The 23,390-nt window shown below is 45.6% G+C and overlaps 1 protein-coding gene across 1 annotated transcript; it reads left to right on the plus strand.

The window, feature by feature from the left end:
- The first annotated feature begins 9,637 nt into the window (after positions 1–9,637).
- LOC103011643 (WT1 transcription factor) lies at positions 9,638–21,741 on the plus strand. Its single transcript, XM_057553509.1, has 5 exons — positions 9,638–10,266; positions 10,472–10,622; positions 14,179–14,268; positions 14,882–14,974; positions 17,528–21,741. Exons 1-5 carry the CDS (start codon positions 10,156–10,158, stop codon positions 17,647–17,649), a joined length of 567 nt encoding a protein of 188 aa, XP_057409492.1. The 5' UTR covers positions 9,638–10,155; the 3' UTR covers positions 17,650–21,741.
- Positions 21,742–23,390: the final 1,649 nt, after the last annotated feature.

A 23,390-nucleotide genomic window follows, 5' to 3' on the forward strand; every position in this document is an offset into this window, starting at 1 on the left:
CACGATGACAGAAGTGAACCCAGGATGGGCTTGCACCACCAGAATTGTCTAGCTGGTTTCGAAGGAAGAAGAGCTACACTGACCTGGACGCAAACCCCATTTCTGCCACTTGTCATCTATCTGACTTTAGGCAAATAACTCAATCTCTCCTTAAACCTCAGTATTCTTTGCTGTAAAATGGGGATAATACTATTAAGTAACCTTTATTGAGGGCATACCATGTAACAAGCATTGTGCTTTACTTACCTAATCTCATTTGACCTTATAACAGTCTAATGGCGGGGGTACTGTTTTTCTCATTTTACGTGAAGCTGAGGCCAGGGAGGCTAAGTCATTTGCCTAGAGTGATACCCTTAATGACTTCTAGTGTTGTGCTAAGGATAAAAATATATGTTTTATAGATCTCAATCACCAGGCTTATAAGATGCATACAAGAAATAATTTCTGTGGTTGTTAGTCACCTAATGCATATAACCATGGACCTGAACATTTTGTTAGGATAAAGTTACTGAGGGATATTTAACTTTTGCTCCCCATATAGCTTAGCTCTTTGGTTTTCAAACAAATGTATGAAATAGGTTATTGCTTCATTTTGTAGAGGATGAATCTCAGTCACAGAGGGTTTAGATGACTCACCCATGACCACAGAGCAAATAAATGATAGAACTGGGCCTGGAACACACGCCTTCAGATGCAGAACCCATGTTCTTTCAGACTAGTTTTTCAGATTAATCTGGAGATAAAGGATCCAGGTTAATTTAGCTCTGGCAAATGTATCTGGAAGAAACCAAATAAATCCAGTTCCTTTGGTATGGTAGGCTGAATAATGACCGCCAAGGATATCCAAGTCCTAATCCTTGGAACCTGTGAATGTTGCCTTATATGGCAAAAAGGGACTTTGCAAATGTGACTAAGTTAAGGATCTTGAGATGGGGAGATATCCTAAATATCTGAGTGGGCCCTAAGTATAATAACTGTCCTTATAAAAGGAAGGCAGAGGAAGATTTGACTATAGAAGACAAGTAGGAGATGTGATGCAGGGAGCAAGAGGTCAGAGTGATGTAGTGATGTGAAGAAGGGGCCAAGGAATGCAGGTGAATTCTAGAAACTGAAAAAGGCAATGAAAGAGATTCTCGCCTCAGCCTCCAGAAGAAAATAGCCCCGCCAACACCTGGACTTTAGTGCAGTGAGGCTGATTTTAGACTTCTGGTCTCCAGAATTGTAAGAGCATAAATCTGTGTCCTTTTAAGCCACCAAATTTGTGGTAATTTGTTACAGTAACTGTAGAAAATAGATACACTTCAACTTACTGCACAGCAACTGCATTTTTCTATCTGTAACCTCAGTGCTTAAGCCTACTTTCAAATGGACCAGTGACATTTAGAGGTAAACCACTGACCCCTGTAGATGGTAACTTCTGGATTTTGCTCTAACGACACTGGCCATTCCTGCTGTTCAAGTACAGCATCCTTTCAAGCTTTCAAGGGTTTGGAAGGTTCTAATACTCAGTTCTCAAAGAATCAGGCACATCCCCACCTCCACTCTGTTGCCGTGTAGGAGGAAGCAACAGAATCCAGATGGAATTTTCCAGTTTGCGGCTTAAACTTCACTGCTCAGCCTTTAAAGCAGAGGTTGCAAATTGGTGGCCCTTAGGCCAGAGGTAACGTTTTGTTTGACCTGACAGTGATTCTTTAAACTTTCAATAATTTGCCAGAATTTAAAACTCAGGTGATCTCATATAAAAGTCCTGATTTCTGACTTTTCTGGAGACCGGAAAGATCTGACAATACTGGGTTTATGTGATCGACAGTACTTGGCTGGTAGAGTGGGGTCCTGGCTGCCTCCTTTGGGCAGGGGGTGGGGTGGTTGTCCCTGCCAGTTCGGTGCCATCTTTCTCTCCGGGGCCTTCGTCATTTATTTTTCTCACTTACTTGGTCCCTGTAGTTGCCTGAGTTTGTGACTTTGCTTTAAGGAAAAAAACCCAAATCTGTATTCTGACCAGTTTAGCAAAATTATTGACCCTTGACCAATAATCTGGAAATTCATGGAGAATTAGAGAGGGGACAGAAGAGTTGAGACTTTTGTCTTAGTTCTAGTCTTAAATGAGGCAAATATCTTAAAGTAGGGAAAAAAAAAACCCAGTAGATTCTGGAACCCATAGAGCAGTGAGATTAGCGTGAGTTGTTGGTAAAGCTATTAAGCTGGATTTCGGAAAGCACAGGGGGAAGAAAAGAGAGATTAAGAACGAAGGTATGTTAATCATATGCAAGGCAGTGCTCAAGTCTATTCTAGAATTACTAGTCTCAGTGGAAGGTCACTAATGTAATGGATCTTTATTGCAAAAAGACATCTGAAAGTTAACTTTTGCTCCCCATATAGCTTAGTTATATTTTGATGTCCTTGTGGATAAGATAATTATGGGCCAAGTGCTTAAATGAATGATTTGTGCCTAGTTGAACAATAAAACCAAAGGATCTGTCTTAAGTATCTTTATCAAGCTGGTGAGTGGTTTTTCGTGCAGAGCTCCGGGGCAGGAAGGAAGAAGCAATTGCATTACTCTTAGCCTCCTCTCCCATATCGTTACCACTGGCTCTTCTCCCCACCTGCTGCACCCATGGCTGCCCTCATTACACCTAACTGTACTTCCCTGTGCTCTCCCTGATTATCTTGGCCAAAGAGTCAACAAATCCATTTCCCCTGTCATTCAGCCAAGTCCAGTATCTTAACTGTCAAAGAGAAATTTATGAGGCAACAGAACAGAAAAACATGAAAACATTTTATAAAGTGCCAGTTTTTTTCCCTAAGAAATTCCAGCCTCACTCAGGCTTGGTTCATGTGCCTTTCTGTGTGTAGTGCCAAGGTTCCTTTACTTTCCCCTCATTAATCTGGCTTGGAAGGTAGACCTAGTCACTGCATGCATTTCTACCCTAAGGGAGATACGGGGTCTCTCAACTGCTTGGTCTGGTGGGATTCATGCTCTGCTCTAGAACCTGCTTTCTGATATCAGCTCCATGAATGATAACACCCTTGTCTCTGGGTCATGACCAATTTTTACCCCACAACTCTCCGGGGCTCTGTGATTCCTTTATTTGAAAGGTGTATCATTGGCCCCAGAAATCTCTTCTCTAGGCTGATAGCTTCTTGCCCTTTAATGGTTTCAGACCTCTAGGAATCCTACCTTCATTCCTATTTGGTTCATCCACAGCATACTTATTGGAACTTTTAAAGTCTGATCTCTTTGGGGGTAAAGCTTGGTTTCACTTCACCATTTAAGCTAGCAGCTGGGTCTTGACAATAGCTATTGACCCAATGGCAGCTGCCATCTTCCTGAGCTTTTCTGTCTCAGATTAACTCCTGCTTATGCTCTGTTGGACTGGACCCCATTTAAATGACCAGATTCTTTATGACGGCTTCCCTCAGGTTGCCCTATGGAGAGACCTTCTAGAATCTTATCACTGCCTTGGATACCAGAGAATAACTATACATATTGTTAATATAATAGTTCCCAACAACAGCAAGGAAGAGTTTTTCCTCTTATGAAAACAGAAAAGGTGCTTTTCAAATGTTGAGATAGCATAAAATGGGATGGAAAGCAAATGCTTTGGAAGCCAAATCAAAAAGATTTCAACAGTTGAGGATAGCTTGCTAAAAGAAATAGAATGGGATTTGAAGGATAAATGTGTAGTCCTGAATTGCAGTTAAAAAAAAATCACACCTTCAAGTTCAAGGTTGGAATACTGGCCTTAATTGTAGTTTGTGCTAGGGTGGGAGTTGGAGATTTTATCTGACTAAGGAAGACCACTCTGACCTGAGTGCTAAGACGGGGTGTGCTCTCAGGTGTGTTAGCAGTGCTCTGTCCAGGTTGAGAAGGGAAGCCCCAGACCCTCTGCCCAAGGATTGAGCTCTGGCAGCCTGTGGGCATAACACATTGTATTGACTAGCATACTGATTTTGAAAAATTCGGAATGGAATCTCTTTGGGTAAGGCATATACTCTCCAGTGTTAGGTATTTATGTTACTTCTCTGATTCTAAAGACTTTTTTTAAAATTTTATTTTTGGCTGCTTTGGGTCTTCGTTGCTGCATGTGGGCTTTCTTTAGTTGTGGCGAGCAGGGGCTGCTCTTCGTTGCAGCGCATAGGCTTCTCATTGCGGTGGCTTCTCTTTTGCGGATGGAGCACGGGCTCTAGGGTGCTCGGGCTTCAGTAGTTGTGGCCCACAGGCTTTAGAGTGCAGGCTCAGTAGTTGTGGCGCACAGGCTTAGTTGCTCCATGACATGTAGGATCTTCCCGAACCTGGGATGGAACCCGTGTCCCCTGCATTGGCAGGCGGTTTCTTAACCACTGTGCCACTGGCGAAGTCCCTCTAAAGACTTTCGTGGTCCTCCTTTCTCAGTCCCTTATTTAAATACTGTTCACGGGTACCGGGGTCCATCCTAAGCCTACACTTTGAGAGGGACTTCATAAAATGAAGGGGATGAAGAAGAGGATGATCTGGAAAGCACGGAAATTAGATGCCAGTTCACATTGTCATAGTTGTGAGAGCCACAGCTCTGTAGTCTGGAGAGCTGTCTTCAGGTACCTGAAGGATTGTCACGTGGAAGAGGAGTTAGATTCAGTCCATCTCCGGGAATTTTTCAGGACTATGCACCTTACTTCAGTCACAAAGTTGAGAGGATACAGAGGGGAGCAAGTCAGCCTGTCTGTCCTCAAGGCCAAGTTTACCATACAGTGGAGGAGATACACAGAGATGGCTGTAAAATAGTAATGCTCTCTGGTTCTCCAGAACACAGAAATGAGGAGGCAGATTTCTGCTCAGTTTAGAAAGCCCTTTCCTAACAATTAGAGCTCTCCCCAAGTGGAGTGGGCTGCCTTCAAAACTAGTCACCAGTCATGTTGTCCAGCTGATGAGGATGAACTGGAGGAGCTTTGAATGGGGGTCAGAGTAGATGATTTTTCTGCCTTTATTAATCTATGGTTCCAAGTCCCCTGACTTGCTTTCCTTTACTTACCCAAAGAGAGTTATTACCATACTGAATGCCCACGGGTTGTACTCAGTGTTCTAGGCAGACCACGCTGGGAAGAGTGTGGGATTGCAGGGTTTCTACTGTGTGGAATTGCACTGGTGAGTTTGTCTTATGGAGACACAAGAGCCAGTAAGCAGGGACCTGGCTGGTTTTCTTGTTCACGGACCTGGTAGAAGAATCTAGTGGCGTATTTGGCAGGTACAATCTTGTTGCTTCTTTTGTTTGTTGGTTGCATCTGGCTCTGAGGATCATGACATCCCCTTTGAGTGGTGCAACACTTCATTTCCTGGGACAAGTATCCTGAGAAAAGTCTATTTCCTATGTCATCCCCCCCCTGCACCCCCGCCACCCCGGCCAGGAATCCAGATAACATCCAGAGATTAGATTCCAAGTTCTTCCTCTTTGATGGTGGAACTTTAAAATAAGTCAGACTTCTATCGTTGGGTCCCTAAAAATCCCTCAGCCCTACAAAACCTGTAAGTCACATTTTGGCTCCATGCAGAAGGCTAAACCAAGCAAAGGCAGCATCTCTTCACAGCCTTCGAGGCAAAGTCCGGCAGCACCATTCTTGTCTCTTTCTGCTGCCACATCGCCGTTCTCGTCAGCTCTCCCTTCCCCACTGTCTATATAATATACTTGTAAGGAGGGTACATAGGGCCTCTTTCTTTTGGCAAGCACATTCTAAGGTTCTGAAGGGCAGACACTATCTGAGTTTGGCATTTCTTTCCAGTTTTTGTGTGTCTGACCCTGGGTCAGCTCTTTGGGACATTTTCCCCAGGTATGTCAGAAATCACCTGAAGGATGTGGAGATGAGGTGTAAGAGGTTAGGGGGAGCAGAGCTGCCACCCACCTCCCCCAACTGCTCTCACTGCTCTGTGCGAAGGAGACAAGGCAATTCTTTCTAAAAAGTTTGGAGCCAGAGGCAAATGTGAAACGCCACAGCTGCTGTGGCCGCAGGGTGTGTGGACATGTCCGTCGCCCTGGCATGTGCTCTTCCCTTCCAGGAGTTCTCTCTCCTGGGTGAGTGAGAGTTGAGCCAGTCCCGGATGGAGTGGGCCGCCTGCCTCCTGCATCGGGCCCCTGGGAATGTCTAGAGTAACAGAGGCAGAGGGTAGGGGTTCTCAGCTCTGACAGACAGTTGATTGCACCCAGAGGCTTAAAAAAATGCATAGTAGTCCCCAGAGGTAATTTATTTATAAATGCTTGCAATTTTATTTTGTTTTAGTTTTTTGGCACAATCACTTTAATTTTTATTAGAGTATAGTTGATTTACAACGTGGCGTTACTTTCTGCTGTACAGCAAAGTGTATCAGTTATGCATATACATAATATACTCTTTTTTAGATTCTTTTCCCATACAGGTCATTACAGAGAATTGGGAAAAGTTCGCTGTGTTATACTGTAGGTCCTTATTAGTTGTGTATTTTATATATAGTAGTGTGTATATGTCAGTCCCAGTCTCTCAATTTATCCCTCCCCCACCCCCAAGGTAATTTTTTAAGCAGCTTTATATATTTCGCATACTATACCATTCACCCATTTGCAGCGTACAGTTCAATGGTTTTAGTATATTCACAGAGTTGTACGACCAGGACCACAATTTGAGGACATTTTTACCAGTTACTCTCCATTTCCCCTCAAAATCCTCAGTCCTAGGCAACCAACCACCCATCTACTTTCTGTCTCTATAAATTTGCCTATTCTGTACGTTCCTTATAAAGGGAGTCACACAACAGGCGGTCCTTTGTGACGGACTTCTTTCTCTTAGCGTAATGTTTTCAAGGTTTGTCCCCATTGTCATGTACCAGTACTTCATTCCTTTTATTGTCAAATAATATTCCATTTTAAGAATAGACTATATTTTCTTTATCCACCGTCAGCCAATGGATGTTTGGGTTGATTCCACTTTTTGGCTGTTGTGAATAATGCTGCCAATAAACAACGTGTACAAGTTTTTGCGGAGAAATGTATTTTCATTTCTTCTGGGGATATACCTAGAAGTGGAATTTCTGGGTCATATGATAACTTTGTGTCTAACCTTTTGAGGAACTGCCAGACATTGTCCAAGCAGCTGTACCATTTTACAGAGGCATTTCATAAAAGCTCCCCGTGGTGGGTCTAGATATGATTATACTGTGCTGCCCGTGTGGGTTGGAACCCTCACTCTGCCTCATCTGGAAGTAAAATAACTGCAGAACAGAGATCAGCTTGTATCCGAAGAGGAGAATACTTTTAGAGCAGAACATCCACCCCTTCCAAGGTGTTCTTTTCAACCTTCTCCATCCCTCAGCTCTTGATAGTAGTCCAAGGTCAACTGAGCTCTGACTAGAGGACTGGTCAGAGGAAGGAAGGAGGCAGATCACCTATCCAGTGTCCACCTAGGGTATGGGGTGGCTGCAAAGAGTTAAGTTGATCTGGAAAACTGATCTGTGGGTTGAGCGGAGCAGAGCCACAGATGTGTAATCCCCACTTCTGAGGATGTGACATCTCTTCTTGTAAGTGTCATCACTTAGTTGGTGCTATCTGGTAAAAACTGAGTCATGAGGTGCCGACAAGAATTCCTTGCACTCAATGTGAAACTTGAGGCATCTGCTCATTCCTGAGATATTCACAGCTGTCAGCCCCGTTTTGATGGTAAACAACTTGCTGCGGATGAAATCCTGCACTGTGACTTTGCCCGTCTTGTCTGAGAGAGGCATAGGTGGTGTGCCCTCGAGAATCTGAGCGTGAGGGGCTGCGTGAGGGTGACCCGAGGATCGAGCAGCCCCGCCTTTCACAGAGCCCTGCTTCCAGCAGCCCCAGTGGAGGAAGACAGAAACCAACCGAATCGTCCCGAGAGCTTTTAAAGAACATTCCTTCCGCTGCAGATGTGCGTTTCCAAAGGGTGCCTGTGAACCAGCCTGAGTCTTGTTCTCCCTTCTTTGCGTTTGCAGCCACGGCACGGGGTACGATAGTGATAACCACACCACCCCCATCCTCTGTGGTGCCCAGTACAGGATACACACCCACGGCGTCTTCAGGGGCATTCAGGTGAGTATGCAGGGGCCTCAGCTGCCTCTTTCCTTCCCAGCAGTCTTTCACTTCCTTGCTGAAGGCCATTTGGCCCTGGCAAGCCTGTTCCTAATTGTAGGCTCCTGTGACAGCAGGGACCCCTCCTCTTCCACTGGGGCAGGTTGGGGGCCTCCTCCTGTCCAGAGGCCGGTGTGGATGTGGCCGCGTCCCTGACTCAGACCAGGATGCTTCCTGCAGAACCCCTTCCCTTCCTCCTTCACTGCTTAGCTCGCCTTCTCCAGGGTGGGCCGCGCACATCTTGTATCGGGGTGGGGGGTAAATGAGCTTGAATTAATGACCTGGACTCTTGACTTGTAAGGAGACTTGGTCTGCAAGGTAAAGTGCCCAAAGTTAGAGTCTATCATGGCTAATTAACAATAACAATAATAACAGCACCATGTATGGCTGGACACTTTCTATATGCCAGGCATTGTGCTCAGTTTTATACATGGACTTTTTTTAAAAAATAGAATTCATTTTTTTCGAGCAGTTTTAGGTGTAAGGAAAAACAGAAAGTACAGAGAGTTCCCATATCCACCTCCCACCCCATCCCTTGGTCTCCCCTATTATTAACATCTTGTATTGGTGGTACATTTGTTACAATGATGAGCCAATACTGATACATTATTAACTGAAGTCCATAGTTTACATTAGGGTTCACTTTGTGTGTTGTGCAGTTCTAAGGGAGAGTAAAGAAAGTAAAGTAAAAAGGCTGACGTTTTCAGAGAATTCAGGAAACTCGATGAAAGGCCACCTCCAGGGAGCCTCTTTTGGATGCTCAGAACCATGCACAGTTACCAAGGGTTTGTGTTTGTGACTCTGGCATGTGACTCAGTGTCTGCGACATGAGGAACGGCTGAGATACTTTCACCGGCCTAGTCAGCACACTAGAAACAAATTGTGTGTGGGCCAAGTCCTCACGTGATGTGTGGGGCAAGTGCTCTGAGATGTTCTGATTAATGTTTCCAGAAGCGTCATGGTGATAGAACAGCATGCTCCCTCATCTCAGGCCTTCCAGTGGTGGGAATAAAGGCAAGGGTTACAGAAATATGATGGCAATCAGATGGAAATCAGACAAGTACCATCAGACTCTTCCACCGGGACCGGCTGACATTGACAGCTCAGATTTATATCCTATTGCCGTGTGTGCTGCCTTTAGGATGAATTAAAGGAAATGTAAAAAGCTCCTTTTGCCTTCCTTTCCACCAAGCGCAGTTTGTCAGACTCGCTGTCATGGCCTCTGATAGACTCCAGACCAGACGGGTGTTCATTTTCTGCTAGAGTAGACCAATCGGACACCGCTGGCTCACCATTTAAACTTATGCCACATTTTGCCTTGAGGCACTGTGGCCCATCAGTAGCAGAGCTGTATGAGACTACTGTACGTTTTCTTCAAAAAGATCTCACGGTGCAAGGCAGTATGAAATAGGAACTCAAACAGGAGCTTGGGGGTGGTGTGGGAGGTGCACAGGGCAGGAGTGGGTTAAGCTCAGAAGTGTTTCCAGGTCTTAACACAAACTGTGGCCGTGCTCTTGGGCCTTGACTGCACATCTGTGAGAGCACAAGGGATACAGTGATCCCTCAGGCACTTCCACTGTTCCTGTCTATGACTCATTGGTCCCAGGAGCCTAAGGGGCTTTTGCCTCACTGTTTCCCTGTAGCTCCTTTTCATGGAGGACCGGCCATGCACACACTCGCACAAGATAAGGGGGATCAGAAGAATGCCCTGAGACGGACACGTGAAGTGGATGGAAGGCGGACACACTGTTTCTGAGTGTCTCTAGTAAAGGAGTGCCCTGGCCACACCATGGCCCTCCTGGAGTTTCAGCTCCCTTCACAGACAGAACCTCCGCCTCCCAGGAGCTCCTTCTTCCTTGTCATTTACTCATAGGTGGAAGGTCTGCTCAGTTGGGGGTTCATTTAATATCCTTTGTTTTTCTCTCCTAAGGACTTCCCCACCCATTGCAGATTGGGCCCAAGGTCATGTGGCCGGGTGTCCCGAGTGGGAGGGAATAGAATAGAACCTGGAACTTCGGACTTCCAGACCTCACTGCCTCAAGAGGAGAAGCTGAGAGACAGGATGCACTGGGAGCTCTTCCGGTCACCAGCGTTTCTTTTCCAGATGCTCCGGATCAGCAGCAGCAGACAGACTTTATTTCAAGTACCCGTTCTGGTTGATAGCCATGACAATGTTAGAGCACTGCACTGTAGAATGTACTGCTCTGTCACCCATTAGTGACATCTGCTACGGGCGCCTCGGGTGTGACGGGGAGTGGCTTAGGCCTCACATCTGCCATCCCTTCTTTGGGAATACTTCAAGGCTCACTTTCCTTGGGACCAACATGAATGTTCACGTGTGCCTTAAAACCTCTGTTTCTCTTATACTCTGCTTGTAGGACGTGCGGCGAGTGCCCGGAGTAGCCCCGACTCTTGTTCGGTCGGCATCTGAGACCAGTGAGAAACGCCCCTTCATGTGTGCTTACCCGGGCTGCAATAAGAGATATTTTAAGCTGTCTCACTTACAGATGCACAGCCGGAAGCACACTGGTAAGTGCGTCCACTGTCCAGCCTTGGCTCTGGTGGCCTTTGGGCAGCGGTGGCCCAGGAGCTCCTGCTCCTGGCTCCTGCGCTGCCAGGACACAGGTGATTTCTGGGATGGAAAGTAGGTGCTGCTTTCAAAGATCTGGCCCAGGTGATGGAAAAAGGATGCCAGGTCATTTTGTATCCTGATTGTCCATCCTTTATTAAAGAAGGGCAGAGCAGAGTAGGTGGAGGGAGAATTCCACAGAATTAAAGAGACCTGAATTCTGGCTTCACCACCAGGTGGTGTGACCTTGAGCAAGTTACGGAACTGTTCTTCAAACTTCACTTGCCTCACCTACCTTATACAATTGTTGAGACTAGATTAACTTCTAAAATCAAATTGAATTAAAGGAGTTAGAGATATGAAACGTACAGTTCCTATGTTAATAGGTCTGAATAGATGATAGTATTACTTTTCTAATTCTATTAGTATCTCTTAAGGGAGAGGAGCTAGCCTGGGAGCTTGGTAATCAGATGATTCTGAGAGCTTGATATGCAAGGTCATCATAAGACTTAGGAAAAGATGGTCCAAAGAAGAACTTAACTGCTTGGGTTAGTAATAACCAATCAGATAGGAATGGGAAAATGGCTGGTAGGTTTAATTTTTGTTTTCAATCTTAAAAAAAAGCGATGATGATTTTTGATGATGTTTTAAAGAAAACTGGATTTTCCCACAGGTCAAGGGGTCTGCCTCTGGGAAAGAGAGAATTGGCCATGTGCTGTTGTTGGCTGCCTTGAATGTGAACAGCCATTTCACAAATGTCTGCTCTTGGCCTCGTGGGCACTAGATGGGAGTGTGGCTAGGTCTCCCCTACAGAAAAGCCGGGCAAAGCACAGGCTTTCCTGCTGGGGAGTTGGTACCATTCTTTCCACGACAGAAGGGAAGCTACGTTGTTATGATTACCACTGTTATTTTATTGTTACTGTGGACTTTGCTTTGGAGAAGCTGGAGAAGAAAGTGAGCTGCATTCAGATCTCTTCAGACCATTGGTCTTTGCTAAGCCATTGCGTCTGGAGGATGCAATTCTGGCATAGACCTGAGTTTGCATTCAGTAAACCACTTGCTTTGAAGCTGCAGATGAGAGAACCAGTTGCATGTTATATTTTTACGTATTTCCCCAAATGGGATCATTTGAAAAGTATCTGTTAAGATTATAAGGAAAATGATAAGGTAAAATTCTGCCTAGACAGATGTAATACATTGAAGGCAATGTGGTTGTAGAAATTTTAATGGGAAAGAGGCACTTAGAAAACAGGGTTAGATGTCTGTGGGAAGGGAAGGCAGTGGGCAAGATAGTCACGACCCCCAGACCTGCTGGAACCTTTAAGAAGCGCTTCCTTGCGGAAGACGAGGAGGGCAGGGTATTTAACTTTGCTGAAGTCCCCTTCTTGAAAGAGTGCCATCTTTTTGTGTTTATTTATAATAATAGTACAGACTATTATGTTAAGTACTTTTATATTAAATACTTTTTATGTACCAAATTCTCTACATGCATTATTTAATTTAATCCTCACGCACAATTATCCAGTGGGTAGGATATAGGGAAGCGGGACTTAAACTCATGACTTTCAACTCCAAGTCACAAGCCCCCTTCTCAAAGAGTCTGTGGTCTGTTTTGGAGCCAAGACATACACAAATGAAAAGGGACAGAGAGTGTGTGAATCTGGAGGTGCTGAGAAGACTTGCTCGAGTGAGCGTCGTTCGTTTCTTGGAGGAGGAAGGGCTTGGGTTAACCATCAAAGGGTTGGCAGGGTTGGGCAGAGGAAGTAAAGGCTGAGCAGAAGCAGAAAGGCAGAGAAAAGACATGAGACTGAACAGGAGTGTTGCTTTTCCCAGGCTGAAGAGGTGAAGCTTAAGTTGCTGGGCTGGATATCAATAGAAAGTTAAGGAAAGGCTCCTGCCCTCAGGATTTTCCAGCTTGCGGCAGAACTAGACCTGGACACAGCCCCATGTTAGATGTTCTGTAATAAGTTCTGTAATGAGGGAAGGAAGGGCTTTCTATGTGAACATGAAGTTTCCAAGAAGGCATCTCAGAGGAAGCAGCATTTGTGAGGGATGTGCAGTAGAGTTTTTGATGGGTTAGGAATCCAGAGATAGGGATGAAGGATGTTTAGTGTGAGCAAAGTACAAGGCAGTTTTTGGGAATGGTGAGCTCTGTATAGCAGGAATATAGATTAATCGGGGAAACGGAGGGGGTCATGAGGCTGGAAAGGTAACCAGGGACTGCCCAGCAACAGAAAGAGCCGGCTGATCCTGGGAAGCCTTGCTCTCCATCCAGAATGCTGGTGACTCAGAATTCTCATAAGAAGGTGGGATGGCCCAGAGTCACTCAATGCGTTCAGGGGGCGGGGCGCAGTTCCCAGGATTTGGCTGAACTTTCTCCAGCGAGGACAGGGGTGGGGCTTCTCCATTCTGAGGCAGGAGGTTGTGTAATCCCACTCCTGACTTCTCTTGGGTAAAGGGATACCAAAAACTCTAAAGGCTCTGGCTCCTGGTTTAACTTGAGCACCTCACAATCATGCAGCTGTTTATCCCTGACTCAGGAATGGGAAGTCAGTAGCAGAGAACACCAGATCTTCAGTCCATAAAACATAAAACACTTATTTCACGGGGCTGGCTCCAAGGCACACCCATCCCAGAATTCTGCCTCAGACTCAGCCTAGGGCTTAAGACTGCTTTGGTTTATTATTTGTTTAAATATTCTCTGCCAGTACTTTTTTGAGCACTGTCTCTGTGCTAGGCACTGGGCTAAGACCCTTATGTGGATGGTCTGTTGTAATCTGCTTATAAATCCTTGGAAGTTGTCGGATTATTGGCTCCATTTCACAGTGAGGAAATGACACCTCAACCAGCACTTTAAGTGGAAGAGCTGGATGTGACCCCAGCGTCAGACTCCAGAACCTGAATTCCCTTCACTTCTTTTTTTTTAAAATTAATTTATTTAATTTATTTATTTTTGGCTGCGTTGGGTCTTGTGTTGCTGTGCGTGGGCTTTCTCTAGTTGCAGCGAGCGGGGGCTACTCTTTGTTGCGGTACGCGGGCTTCTCACTGCCGTGGCTTCTCTTGTTGCGGAGCACGAGCTCTAGGTGTGCAGGCTTCAGTAGTTGTGGCACGCGGGCTCAGCAGTTGTGGCTCGCAGGCTGTAGAGCGCAGGCCCAGTAGTTGTGGCGCCCGGGCTTAGTTGCTCCGTAGCATGTGGGATCTTTCCGGACCAGGGCTCGAACCCGTGTCCCCTGCATTGGCAGGCGGATTCTTAACCGCTGCGCCACCAGGGAAGTCCCCCTCCGTTCACTTCTAACACATCCTTATTCACGCAACCCCCTTCTACGCCTCCTGCCCATGAGTGTATGTACAGGTGGGCCTTTAACCTCACACTGCAGTTGGCAGCACATCCCTGAAACCTTCCACCCAAGTGCCTTCAGCATTTTGGGATCCGTTCAGTCCCAGTAAGAGAAGTTGCCTCTAATGAGATCCTCATTTCCAGTATCATTTTCCAACGGAATATGTGTCTTCCCCAAGGTGAGAAGCCATACCAGTGTGACTTCAAGGACTGTGAGCGAAGGTTTTCTCGTTCAGACCAGCTCAAAAGACACCAAAGGAGACACACAGGTTTGTAGGCTCACTTCTCGTTGCTGGCAGTGTGTTCCCTCGGGTCATGGTTGATTTTGTGATTCTCTTTATTGTTCAATATGGATGTGAGAGGGTCAGCCATTTGTTTAGTTTCTCCAATAATTTTTTCCCCCTAATCTCTGGGGATTTACCTTCCCTTAAGGAAAAAAAAAAAAAGAAGAAGAAGAAGAAAGGAAAGAAAAAGAAACATCCCATATTTCCCCTGAAAACCACAGAGCCATGATATTCCCACTAGCAATTTGCTGATGATACACTGAGTGTCAGTAAAGAACATGGGTGGTGGAGAGCAAAATCCCATTTGTAGTGTGTGATTCACTTTTTCAGTCTCAGACACAGCTGAGAACTTGGTGAGAAGCTGGACATTTGTGGTTAAACAGTAGTTGTTCCCAAGACCACAGGTCTTCAAGGATTACTGTGTAGAATCAGGTGGTTTCTGCTGGGCCTGGGGTACTGGGGAAATCTGAGGGCAAGGCAGATATTGCAGGCGTGGCTGGAGATGCCTGGCTCCTCGGGCTGCCGGGAAGCAGGCCTTGTGGGCCTTGCTTTGCCCCACATGGTTAGGGCCACGGCTAGACCTTCTCTGTCCGTTTAGGTGTGAAACCATTCCAGTGTAAAACTTGTCAGCGAAAGTTCTCCCGGTCTGACCATCTGAAGACCCACACCAGGACTCATACAGGTAAAACAAGTGCGTAAACTTTTCTTCACATTTATTTTTCATTATTTTTTTAAACTACTGTTGAATGGAGTTGCTTGTGATGAGAGAGATTGGAAAAAACAAGTGTAAAGGTTCTAAGCAGGTTTAGATTCAGTGGAGAGAAAGAACAGTGCATGGCTATCTTTAAATAACAACATTGTTTAAGGAGGAATGAGGGTGGGGGACACAGAGCATAAGAGATGTGAAAAGAACTCTTTTCATGAGTGTCCAGAATGAAGTGATGAGATAAGCTAGGTCCCTGCTGTTCCCAATTTGTTGCATCACATTTTTATCACTCAGTTTGATAGAATAATCAACCTTACAGAAAAACAGCAAAAATTTTAGCAAGCCAAACACTTATTTTTCTGAAAGTTTGCATTTCACAACACTATTTTCAGAGGCCTGAATCTTTGCTCTGCTAAAAGTTAATGCTGCAGGAGCAGTCATGGTTTCTGCCAGACCCATATCAGTGTGTGGGTATTATTTCCTTCGTACTAGAATAGAGAGGGGAATAGGACATTAATTAACTGGCTGCTGAAAGTTTTGCTTCTCCACAAGGCTGGTGTGATTCATAATGAAAATAGCACCATCTTTGTTGTGTATTTTCTAGCTTTGGAGGGAGGGCCAATGCTTAGGTTATCTCATTTTACCTTCACAACATCCTTGGCAGAAGAGTAGGGTAGGCACGTTTTATCCCCATTTTATAGATGAGAAGGCTGGGGCACGTGATTAAATGACTTTGTCTAAAGTCCCTAAGCTAGTAAATAGCAAACCCAGTTCTGTCTTCTCCCAGCCCACCTACCCACTGCCTTCTTTGTTGGGGAAAGAGCCTGGGTTCACCTTGCAGCCCAGGGAGGATAGAGAATAAAGAAGAGACCCAAGGTCAGCAGAGTTGAATTCCATTGAGAGACTGAGGAGAATGATGACTGACAGGAGAAGAGGTTGGGATTTGTCCATTAGGAGGTGATCTTTGACAGCATGGCTGGCGGTGGGAGTGGGGAGCAGAGGAACAGTGAGTAGGAGGTGAGGGAAACGGGAGGTCATGAGCCCCTGTGAAGTCCTGGATTCTCAGCCCCAACAGGCTGTACTTACAGACAGTCAAGGCACCTGTACCCCAGAATTGGTGGGATGGGCATCTCATTCCCCTGCTCAGGTGCCTTTGGTGTCACTTCTTTGCCTTAGTCCTGAGCTCATAACTTGGTGGGAAAGAGTTATCATCGCTTGTACCCTGCCCCCTACCCCGTGCATATCTGTATATGTACAAAGTGACCTATGTCACCAGCAGACTGTTTAATGCTCTATTTGACTGGCCTCCAGTTCTGACCCTGGAACAGCGCCTCTCCTGGGACATTTCTCAGTGCTTGTCCCATCCAGTAGTTCTCAGAGAAAACAATGTGGGACTAGCCATATCCTGAGAACATCCCCACGTGGTACAGGAATAGGCTCCTGCAACGTTTTTACTTAGGATAAAGCTATGGCTGTATTTCCATTATGTCAGGGTCCAAGAGGTATGATGCAGCAAAGTGTGTGGGCTTTGGAATCAGACAGACCTGGATTTAAGTCTTGCCTGGGTCTGCCCTCACCAGAGGTCCAGCTTCATCTGTAGAGTGGGGATAATAATGCTGGCCTTACAGGCTGCTGTAAGGAGTACACGAAATTATATATATGTGTGTGTGTGTGTGTACATGTATGTATATATATATATTTGAATATATATGTATGTATATGTGTGTGTGTGTAATATATATATATATATATACACACACACACACACCCAGCACAAGGCTTGGCATGTATTAGGCATTCATAAATGCTAATTATCTTCCCTATCCAAAAGGAGGCTTGGAAGGATCTTCTGAGGCCTCCTTAGATGGAGAAGCCTCGATTTTTTGGCAAGCTTGTTAAAAAATCTCAAAACCATGCCTCAGTTAGAATCTTCTGTATAATGGGTATTATGCTGAGTAACCCTTTAAGGTGAAAGAAGCAAATACCATGTGCACTGATGTCAGTGATTTATTTAAAAACACCCAGCCCATCCAGAATATCTATACAGACAGAGATATTAAAGCTACAGTCACAGCTTCGCTACTGGATGGCTGTCAATCAACAATATCCAGGGTGATGATCCTGAGGCCCTTGCCTCCCAGTTAAGCTCAGTTCCCTCCTTAAACAGCAAAGGGGAAACATTTACACAGTTCACAAAACAGTCTAATGGCAGGGGTTTTACCAGATGTTTTTCCCCCTTGATTAAATATGAATTTCCCAGACATTTCCATTAACTAGACTCATTCTTTCTCTCCCCTTTCCCAAGTCTTCTGACTCAATAACACTTTATAATTGTCACAGTATTTTAATCCTTAAGGCCCCAGAGGTGCTGCCACTTCAAGGCTGCTTGCGAGATGAGCCCGATTTGTTAGCTTAGGGAAAGAGCTAGAGAGAATCTGGAGTGGGTGTCTTGTGATGATTTAATTTGGGCCTTTGATGATTGAACTTGCGCCCCATCTCTCCACCGCAAGTGTCTCTGACTGGCTATTGTGTCAACAGGTGAAAAGCCCTTCAGCTGTCGGTGGCCCAGTTGTCAGAAAAAGTTTGCCCGGTCAGACGAATTAGTCCGCCATCACAACATGCACCAGAGAAACATGAGCAAACTCCAGCTGGCGCTTTGAGGGGTCCACGCCAGGCACCGTTCTGTGTCTCAGACAGGACTGTGTGTGAACTACCTTCAAAGCTGACTTTAAAATTCCTCCTCACTCGCCTCTCTAAGAAGGAAACGGAGGTTGATCTTCTTCATCCAGCTTCCGAGAAAGATGCCTGTACCACTGGATCCTACCAGGTTTGCTCAGAGGAGTTGGTCTCTGCTTAGCCAACTTTTAGTTGACTCATAAGGCTCTGGAGAAGTGGCTGTCAGTGTCCAGTTAGTTAAAAGCCCATTGCCATTTGGTCTGGATTTTCCACTGTAAGAAGAGCCATTGTTGGTAACGTTCCCCCCTGCCCCTTCTCCCTTTACGCTCATTTTCATGAGGAATGGAGTCATTGTACCTTTTTCCATCATAGAATATTTATAGGCCAGGGCATGTGGATGTGTCTGCTAATGTAAACTTTGTCATGGTTTCCATTTACTAACAGCAACAGCAAGAAATAAATCAGAGAGCAAGGCACTGGGGGTGAGTCTCGTCCGACATTCCGGAGCTTAGGCAGGCTGCTAACCTGGAAAGCAGGATGTAGCGCCACCAGGCAACTTTTAAAACTCAAGCATTTCAAGCAGCTGAAAAAAGAATCAGAACTAACCAGTACCTCTGCAGAGATATCTAAAAGAATCTTATCATTCAGTTAATTCAATGTTAACATTAGCACAATGCTCTTAAGAAACCGTGCTTGAGGATCTGAGATTTTGTTTTTGTGTTTCTTTTTGACTTTTTTGAGTTGTAATCATATGCATCTTCAGAGATGTACGTATCTCCTCACACAAAGGAAGTGGAATTCATTTTTATCATTTGGGGTGTCCTTAAGAGTGTACAGACCACACTGGTTATGTGGATTCAAGTTGTAAAGATTAAAGTGACTCTAAAAGAAAATAAGGGCTGGTCCGGGATCTCCACTGATAAGACTGTTCTTTAGTAACTTAAGTAACTTTGGGTCTACAAGTATATGTGAAAAAAAATGAGACTTACTAGTGTGAGGAAATCCATTGTTTAAAGGTGGTTGGGTGTATGTGTGTGTTTTGTTTTTGTTTTTTAAGGGAGGGAGTTTATTATTTACTGTTGCTTGAAATTATTGTGTAAATATATATATCTGATAATGATTTGCTCTTTGACAACTAAAGTTAGGAAATGTATAAATGTTAGATGCATCACTGTTTTGGTGTTGATCTTCCAACGTATAACACTAAGTAACACTAAAAATGTAACCTGCATTTTTCACTTCGCTCGCAATTAAAGTCTATTCAAAAGGAAAGTGGTAAGATTCTATCAGCTGTATTGTGTACAAATCTTGAGGACAGTTGAGCCTCTTTTAAACAGGTAAGATGCTGACGCTGACATCAATGACCACTTAAGTCTGTCCAGGTCCTGACCACTCGTTATGTCTCTCAGTTGAACCTCAGGAGGCAATTACTGGTCATAGAAGCAGCCAGAGAGCACCGCCTTCACTTCTCATCATGCCATGTGGATGGCGTGGGGGGAATTGTATTTTCAGAGTCATTTTCATCGGGCTCTCATTGTATCACTGCTTACTCCAGGCCAGCAAAACAGTAGAGAGATGCAAATGATAACTGGTCTTTTTTGAAAAGTTCACTGGTATACACTGCAATCAGGAGAGTAAACTGAACACCTAGTACAACCAAATTTACAATTGTAGTTGCTATAAATTAGCTCAGCAGGTTGGAAACTGCTTAGACTTTCCAGGGCAGCCGAGTGTGAAAGGCAAAGATCTACGTTATCTATAAACTATAAACTCTCTTTCTGGTTCTGGTGGATGGTTTTTCAGTTGTAAATAAGGAGATTAATTTGGTGCCGCCCCTCTCAACTCCGGTATCTGGGAGCTTGCGTGCATTCCAGGCTTCATTTCTTCCTTTAAAATGTATCTTGAGCAGACAGCAGCTCACAACAGAGACTCTTCTGCGTTGAAGTGCAGCTCAAAGTTCGGGCTGCCGAAAAGTCAGGTCCTGAGGCCCCTCTTGGTTTGCATCTGGCTCTTGCATCACTGTTAATTATAGCCAGTGTAGTGACTCATTTGTATCAGCAGTTTTTATCTTTTCCTGCCAGAAGACGGCATTTCTCTGGAGAAGCTCAGGACAAGCATGGCAAACGTCAGCGAGTCAGAGCGAGCCAGGTTTCACAAGAGCAGTCACATTGTTTCATCTGCACTAGGGAGCCCAGAGATTCTCACACTACTTTAGCAGGTTAGCTTGCAGTTAAGGTCATGGGCTTTGGAAAGCAGACCAACCTGGGTTCAGATCCTAAGTCCTCAGTTTCCTTATCTGTGAAGTGGGGACTTTTTGTTCCTATCTGTCTGATAGGGTCGCGTAGTGAGAATTAAATGGGGGGAAAAAGCATGAAAGCATCTAGTACATAGCAAAGGCTTAATAGGCATCATCTAGGAAAATGATTACCTGAGAACTCACGCTAATTTCCTTTACCTCCCCCCTCACCCCCTGCATCCTCTTGCGGTGTCCAGACATCTTCATGCAAAATGACAAACAAATCCATTTCCATATACTACAAACCAGAGTTAAGGTTTGCAGCAAGAGGGCTCTTGTCAGCCTCCCCACAGAGACCACATCTATTTGCTTTGTGCCTTTTGTAACACACCCAGTGGCATCGAGTGTGTGTTTTGAGACCCGTGGAGTTGACCACGAGCAGATTGTCAGGATGAAAGCTGGTCAGAGGGAGCTCTCTGTAGCTCAGGCTAGAGTCTATATGAGGTGCAAAGGTCAAAATGTACATTTTTCCATCTTGCTTTAGTAAAGTGTATGGTCCAATATCTTTAAAAGGCCACCTTCAGCCCCCCAGTGGGTCTTCCCAGACTCTCTCATCCCGGCACCTCTGTAGCCCTTAGAGTACATAACATTCAATAGTATTTTTTATGGGTATCATGCTTTCCCACCTAGGACCGTCTATCTATAAGGTAGACAGGACAAGTATTATTCCCACTGTACAGATGAGGAAGCTGAGGCTCGGTGAAAGTAGTGGCTGAGGCAGGACTTGGTCTAGGTGTTCTGTATCCAAGTTTTCTTCCAAAACGTGCTCGATGATATAGACATGCACTCTGCTCCATGGTTTCATATCTACAAGTCATATCTTCCTAACCATGTGTGAGCTTCTAGAGGAGTGGATCGTCTCCCTTCCTGTGTTACTTCCTTGAGGACTTCTCAACCTTTAATATCGATAGACATTCCCTGAGGAATTCCCTGAAGCATGTTCTGGGGTGGGGCCTGAGACTGCATTCCTAACAAGCTCCCAGGCGACGCCCACCCTGCTGGTCTGTGGACGACACTTTACAAAGACCTAAACGGCTGGGCTCGAGAAATACTTGCTATAAGGTGACTGATGAGCTTTGCACCTGACGCTCCTGAGACTGCCCTGAACCTTTTTAGCCCGTAGAGAGCGTCTGTGAAGATGGCCCGGGGCCCACTGCGATGAGCCCCGGGGCTGTGGGCCAGGACATTGGTGCTGAATGCAGTCAGAAGAGCTGTATGCAGGAGAGTCCATCCGTGAGGAGCTTTGTTTCCAAAACAGCCTGACCGTCCTCTGTCAGTGACTTTCCCCAAGCAAGGGAGACCCCCTCCGCCAGGTAAGGAGAAGGCGGTACACGGTCCCACCTGCATATCCAGCCCTCACACCTCACTCAGGTCACATCTCCACAGCAGGCCTCTCCCTCCCTGAGGCGTGTTTTCCAGCACCCACAAACTGAAACCTCGTGGCTTTGGAGCGGATTTATTCCCTGTGAGCCAGGCAGGAATTCCCCACGTCTTGTCCCTATGAGGAGCCACTTGCTTAGCTCTTTGGGTACCAAAGGGAAAAGGAAAAAGGCAATGTCTTCCAGAGCCCTGTCCTCCCTGCAGGGTGTTTGCATCACTGATTTTGGACTAACAGGTGTGTCAAGAACAGGTGTAGGGGTGTGTGTGTGTGTGTGTGTAAATAGAACAGTGGTTCCCAACTAGGGGCATTTTTCTTCAAAGGCTTGCAGCAGGCAGAGTGGCTCATAGGAACTTCTCACAGGTGAATGTATAAGAACTACAGTAAGGGAAACAAATCCCCAAGAAAATATAAAGGTCTTGGCCCTTTTTATTCAGGTCTTTGCTTCTAATGACTATTTTATTGTATTTCAAATGATTGAAATCTGCACAAAACTTAATAAATAAATGTAAATGATACAATGTTGATGACCACATGGTCTGATTTCTTACACTGAGAAAGTAGCTGCTTCAGTGGAGGGCTCTGGGCTTTTCTCCATTTTTCAAGCAGCCTTGAGAAGGAAAGAGAGAGTCAGGCAGCATAGGAAGGGTCATCTCTCAGAGGGCTGGAAACCCACCAGACCAGCCAGCAGACAGCCGTACGCAGTCAGGACCTCCTGAATAAAGTTTTGTTTCAGAGACTCGTGAGGGGATGAGGACAAAATCCTGAGGATGCAGATGCAGGAAAGTCAGTGCCTTTAAGCACACTGTGAAAATCAGCTAGCTATGAGTGGAAGTCTCAGACAGATCTCAGATACAAGCAGCTAAGGCAGACCAAATTAACAAATGTGAGTTTAGGAGATAACAAGATATTTTTATGGAACAGGGAGGATTGAGAGGTGGTCCAGGAGGAGGGGCTAAGATTAGTGTAGAGGGTGGGTTGGCTGAAACAAGTGGCTTCTCCCCTTCTCGGCATCCTGGGAGCGTTGACGTTGACACTGGGCGAGAAGGATTGCCTGACACGGCAGGGATTCTGAGGGCCACTGACTGGAGGCAGTTGGACTCCAGGAGAAAGAAAGGAGGGGTAGAAAGAGGGGGACAACTCTGGGAAGAAAGATGAGACAGATGAGGGGTGGAGCGCAGATATCAGGGAGGTCTGACAGGAAGAGGGGGCTTCTGTCTGACAGGGCCCGACACCCCATGTGAACCCACCCCAGCTCTGTTAACACACACCCAGGGCCTTCCCAAGTGGGAGATGCTCAAGGGCTAACATGCAAATGATAATAATGGGGCCATTTATCGGACCTTTATGTACAGACCAGTGCCATTGTACATGCATTCTCTTATTGAGAATGTTCCCAGTTTACAGATAAAGAAACTGAGACCCTACGAAGTAGCTCACACAGGGTCTCACAGCTTGCATATGGCAGAGATTCAAACCCAGCTCTGACTCAGAGCCCACGCTCTCAACCCCTTCATTTTACGGTATTTATCCCCCTCGTCTCAGGGCATGTTGGCCTGGAGGAGGACCAGGAATGCCGAGAGAAGGCAACAGTGGCGCCTTCTTGCCCACCGGCTTGTTCGGATACTAGGAATGTTTGCCAGGTGTCCAGAGGAAGAATAGGCATGATTGGCAAAATGTTCCCTCCTCCCGTTTCCAGTTGCAGAGCCTGTTCGTAAAGTATGTTTTCATTCAATATTTTATATTAAATACCGGAACTTAAATGACCTAGCATAAAAGGGGAAAATTGAGAAACACATTTAAAAGTTCAAGGTCAATGAATACTTTTTAAAAGCAACATCCTGCTTTCCCCAGGAGCTCTAAGTCAGAGGGAGCGGGTGCTGGAGGAAGGTGCTGGTGTCTGGTGACGGTGGAGGTGAGGGAAGCTTCTGACGGGTCCCATGGATAGGATTATCCCCTTGTCTCCGCAGGCAGCCTCCATTTTTCTAAGATGTCTCTGGGTCCTTACCATCCAAAGGAGGAAGGCCAGGGAGCCTGTCACAGATGTCTCT

This window comes from Balaenoptera acutorostrata, chromosome 9, assembly GCF_949987535.1.
Source record: "Balaenoptera acutorostrata chromosome 9, mBalAcu1.1, whole genome shotgun sequence".
Classification (NCBI taxonomy): domain Eukaryota; kingdom Metazoa; phylum Chordata; class Mammalia; order Artiodactyla; family Balaenopteridae; genus Balaenoptera; species Balaenoptera acutorostrata.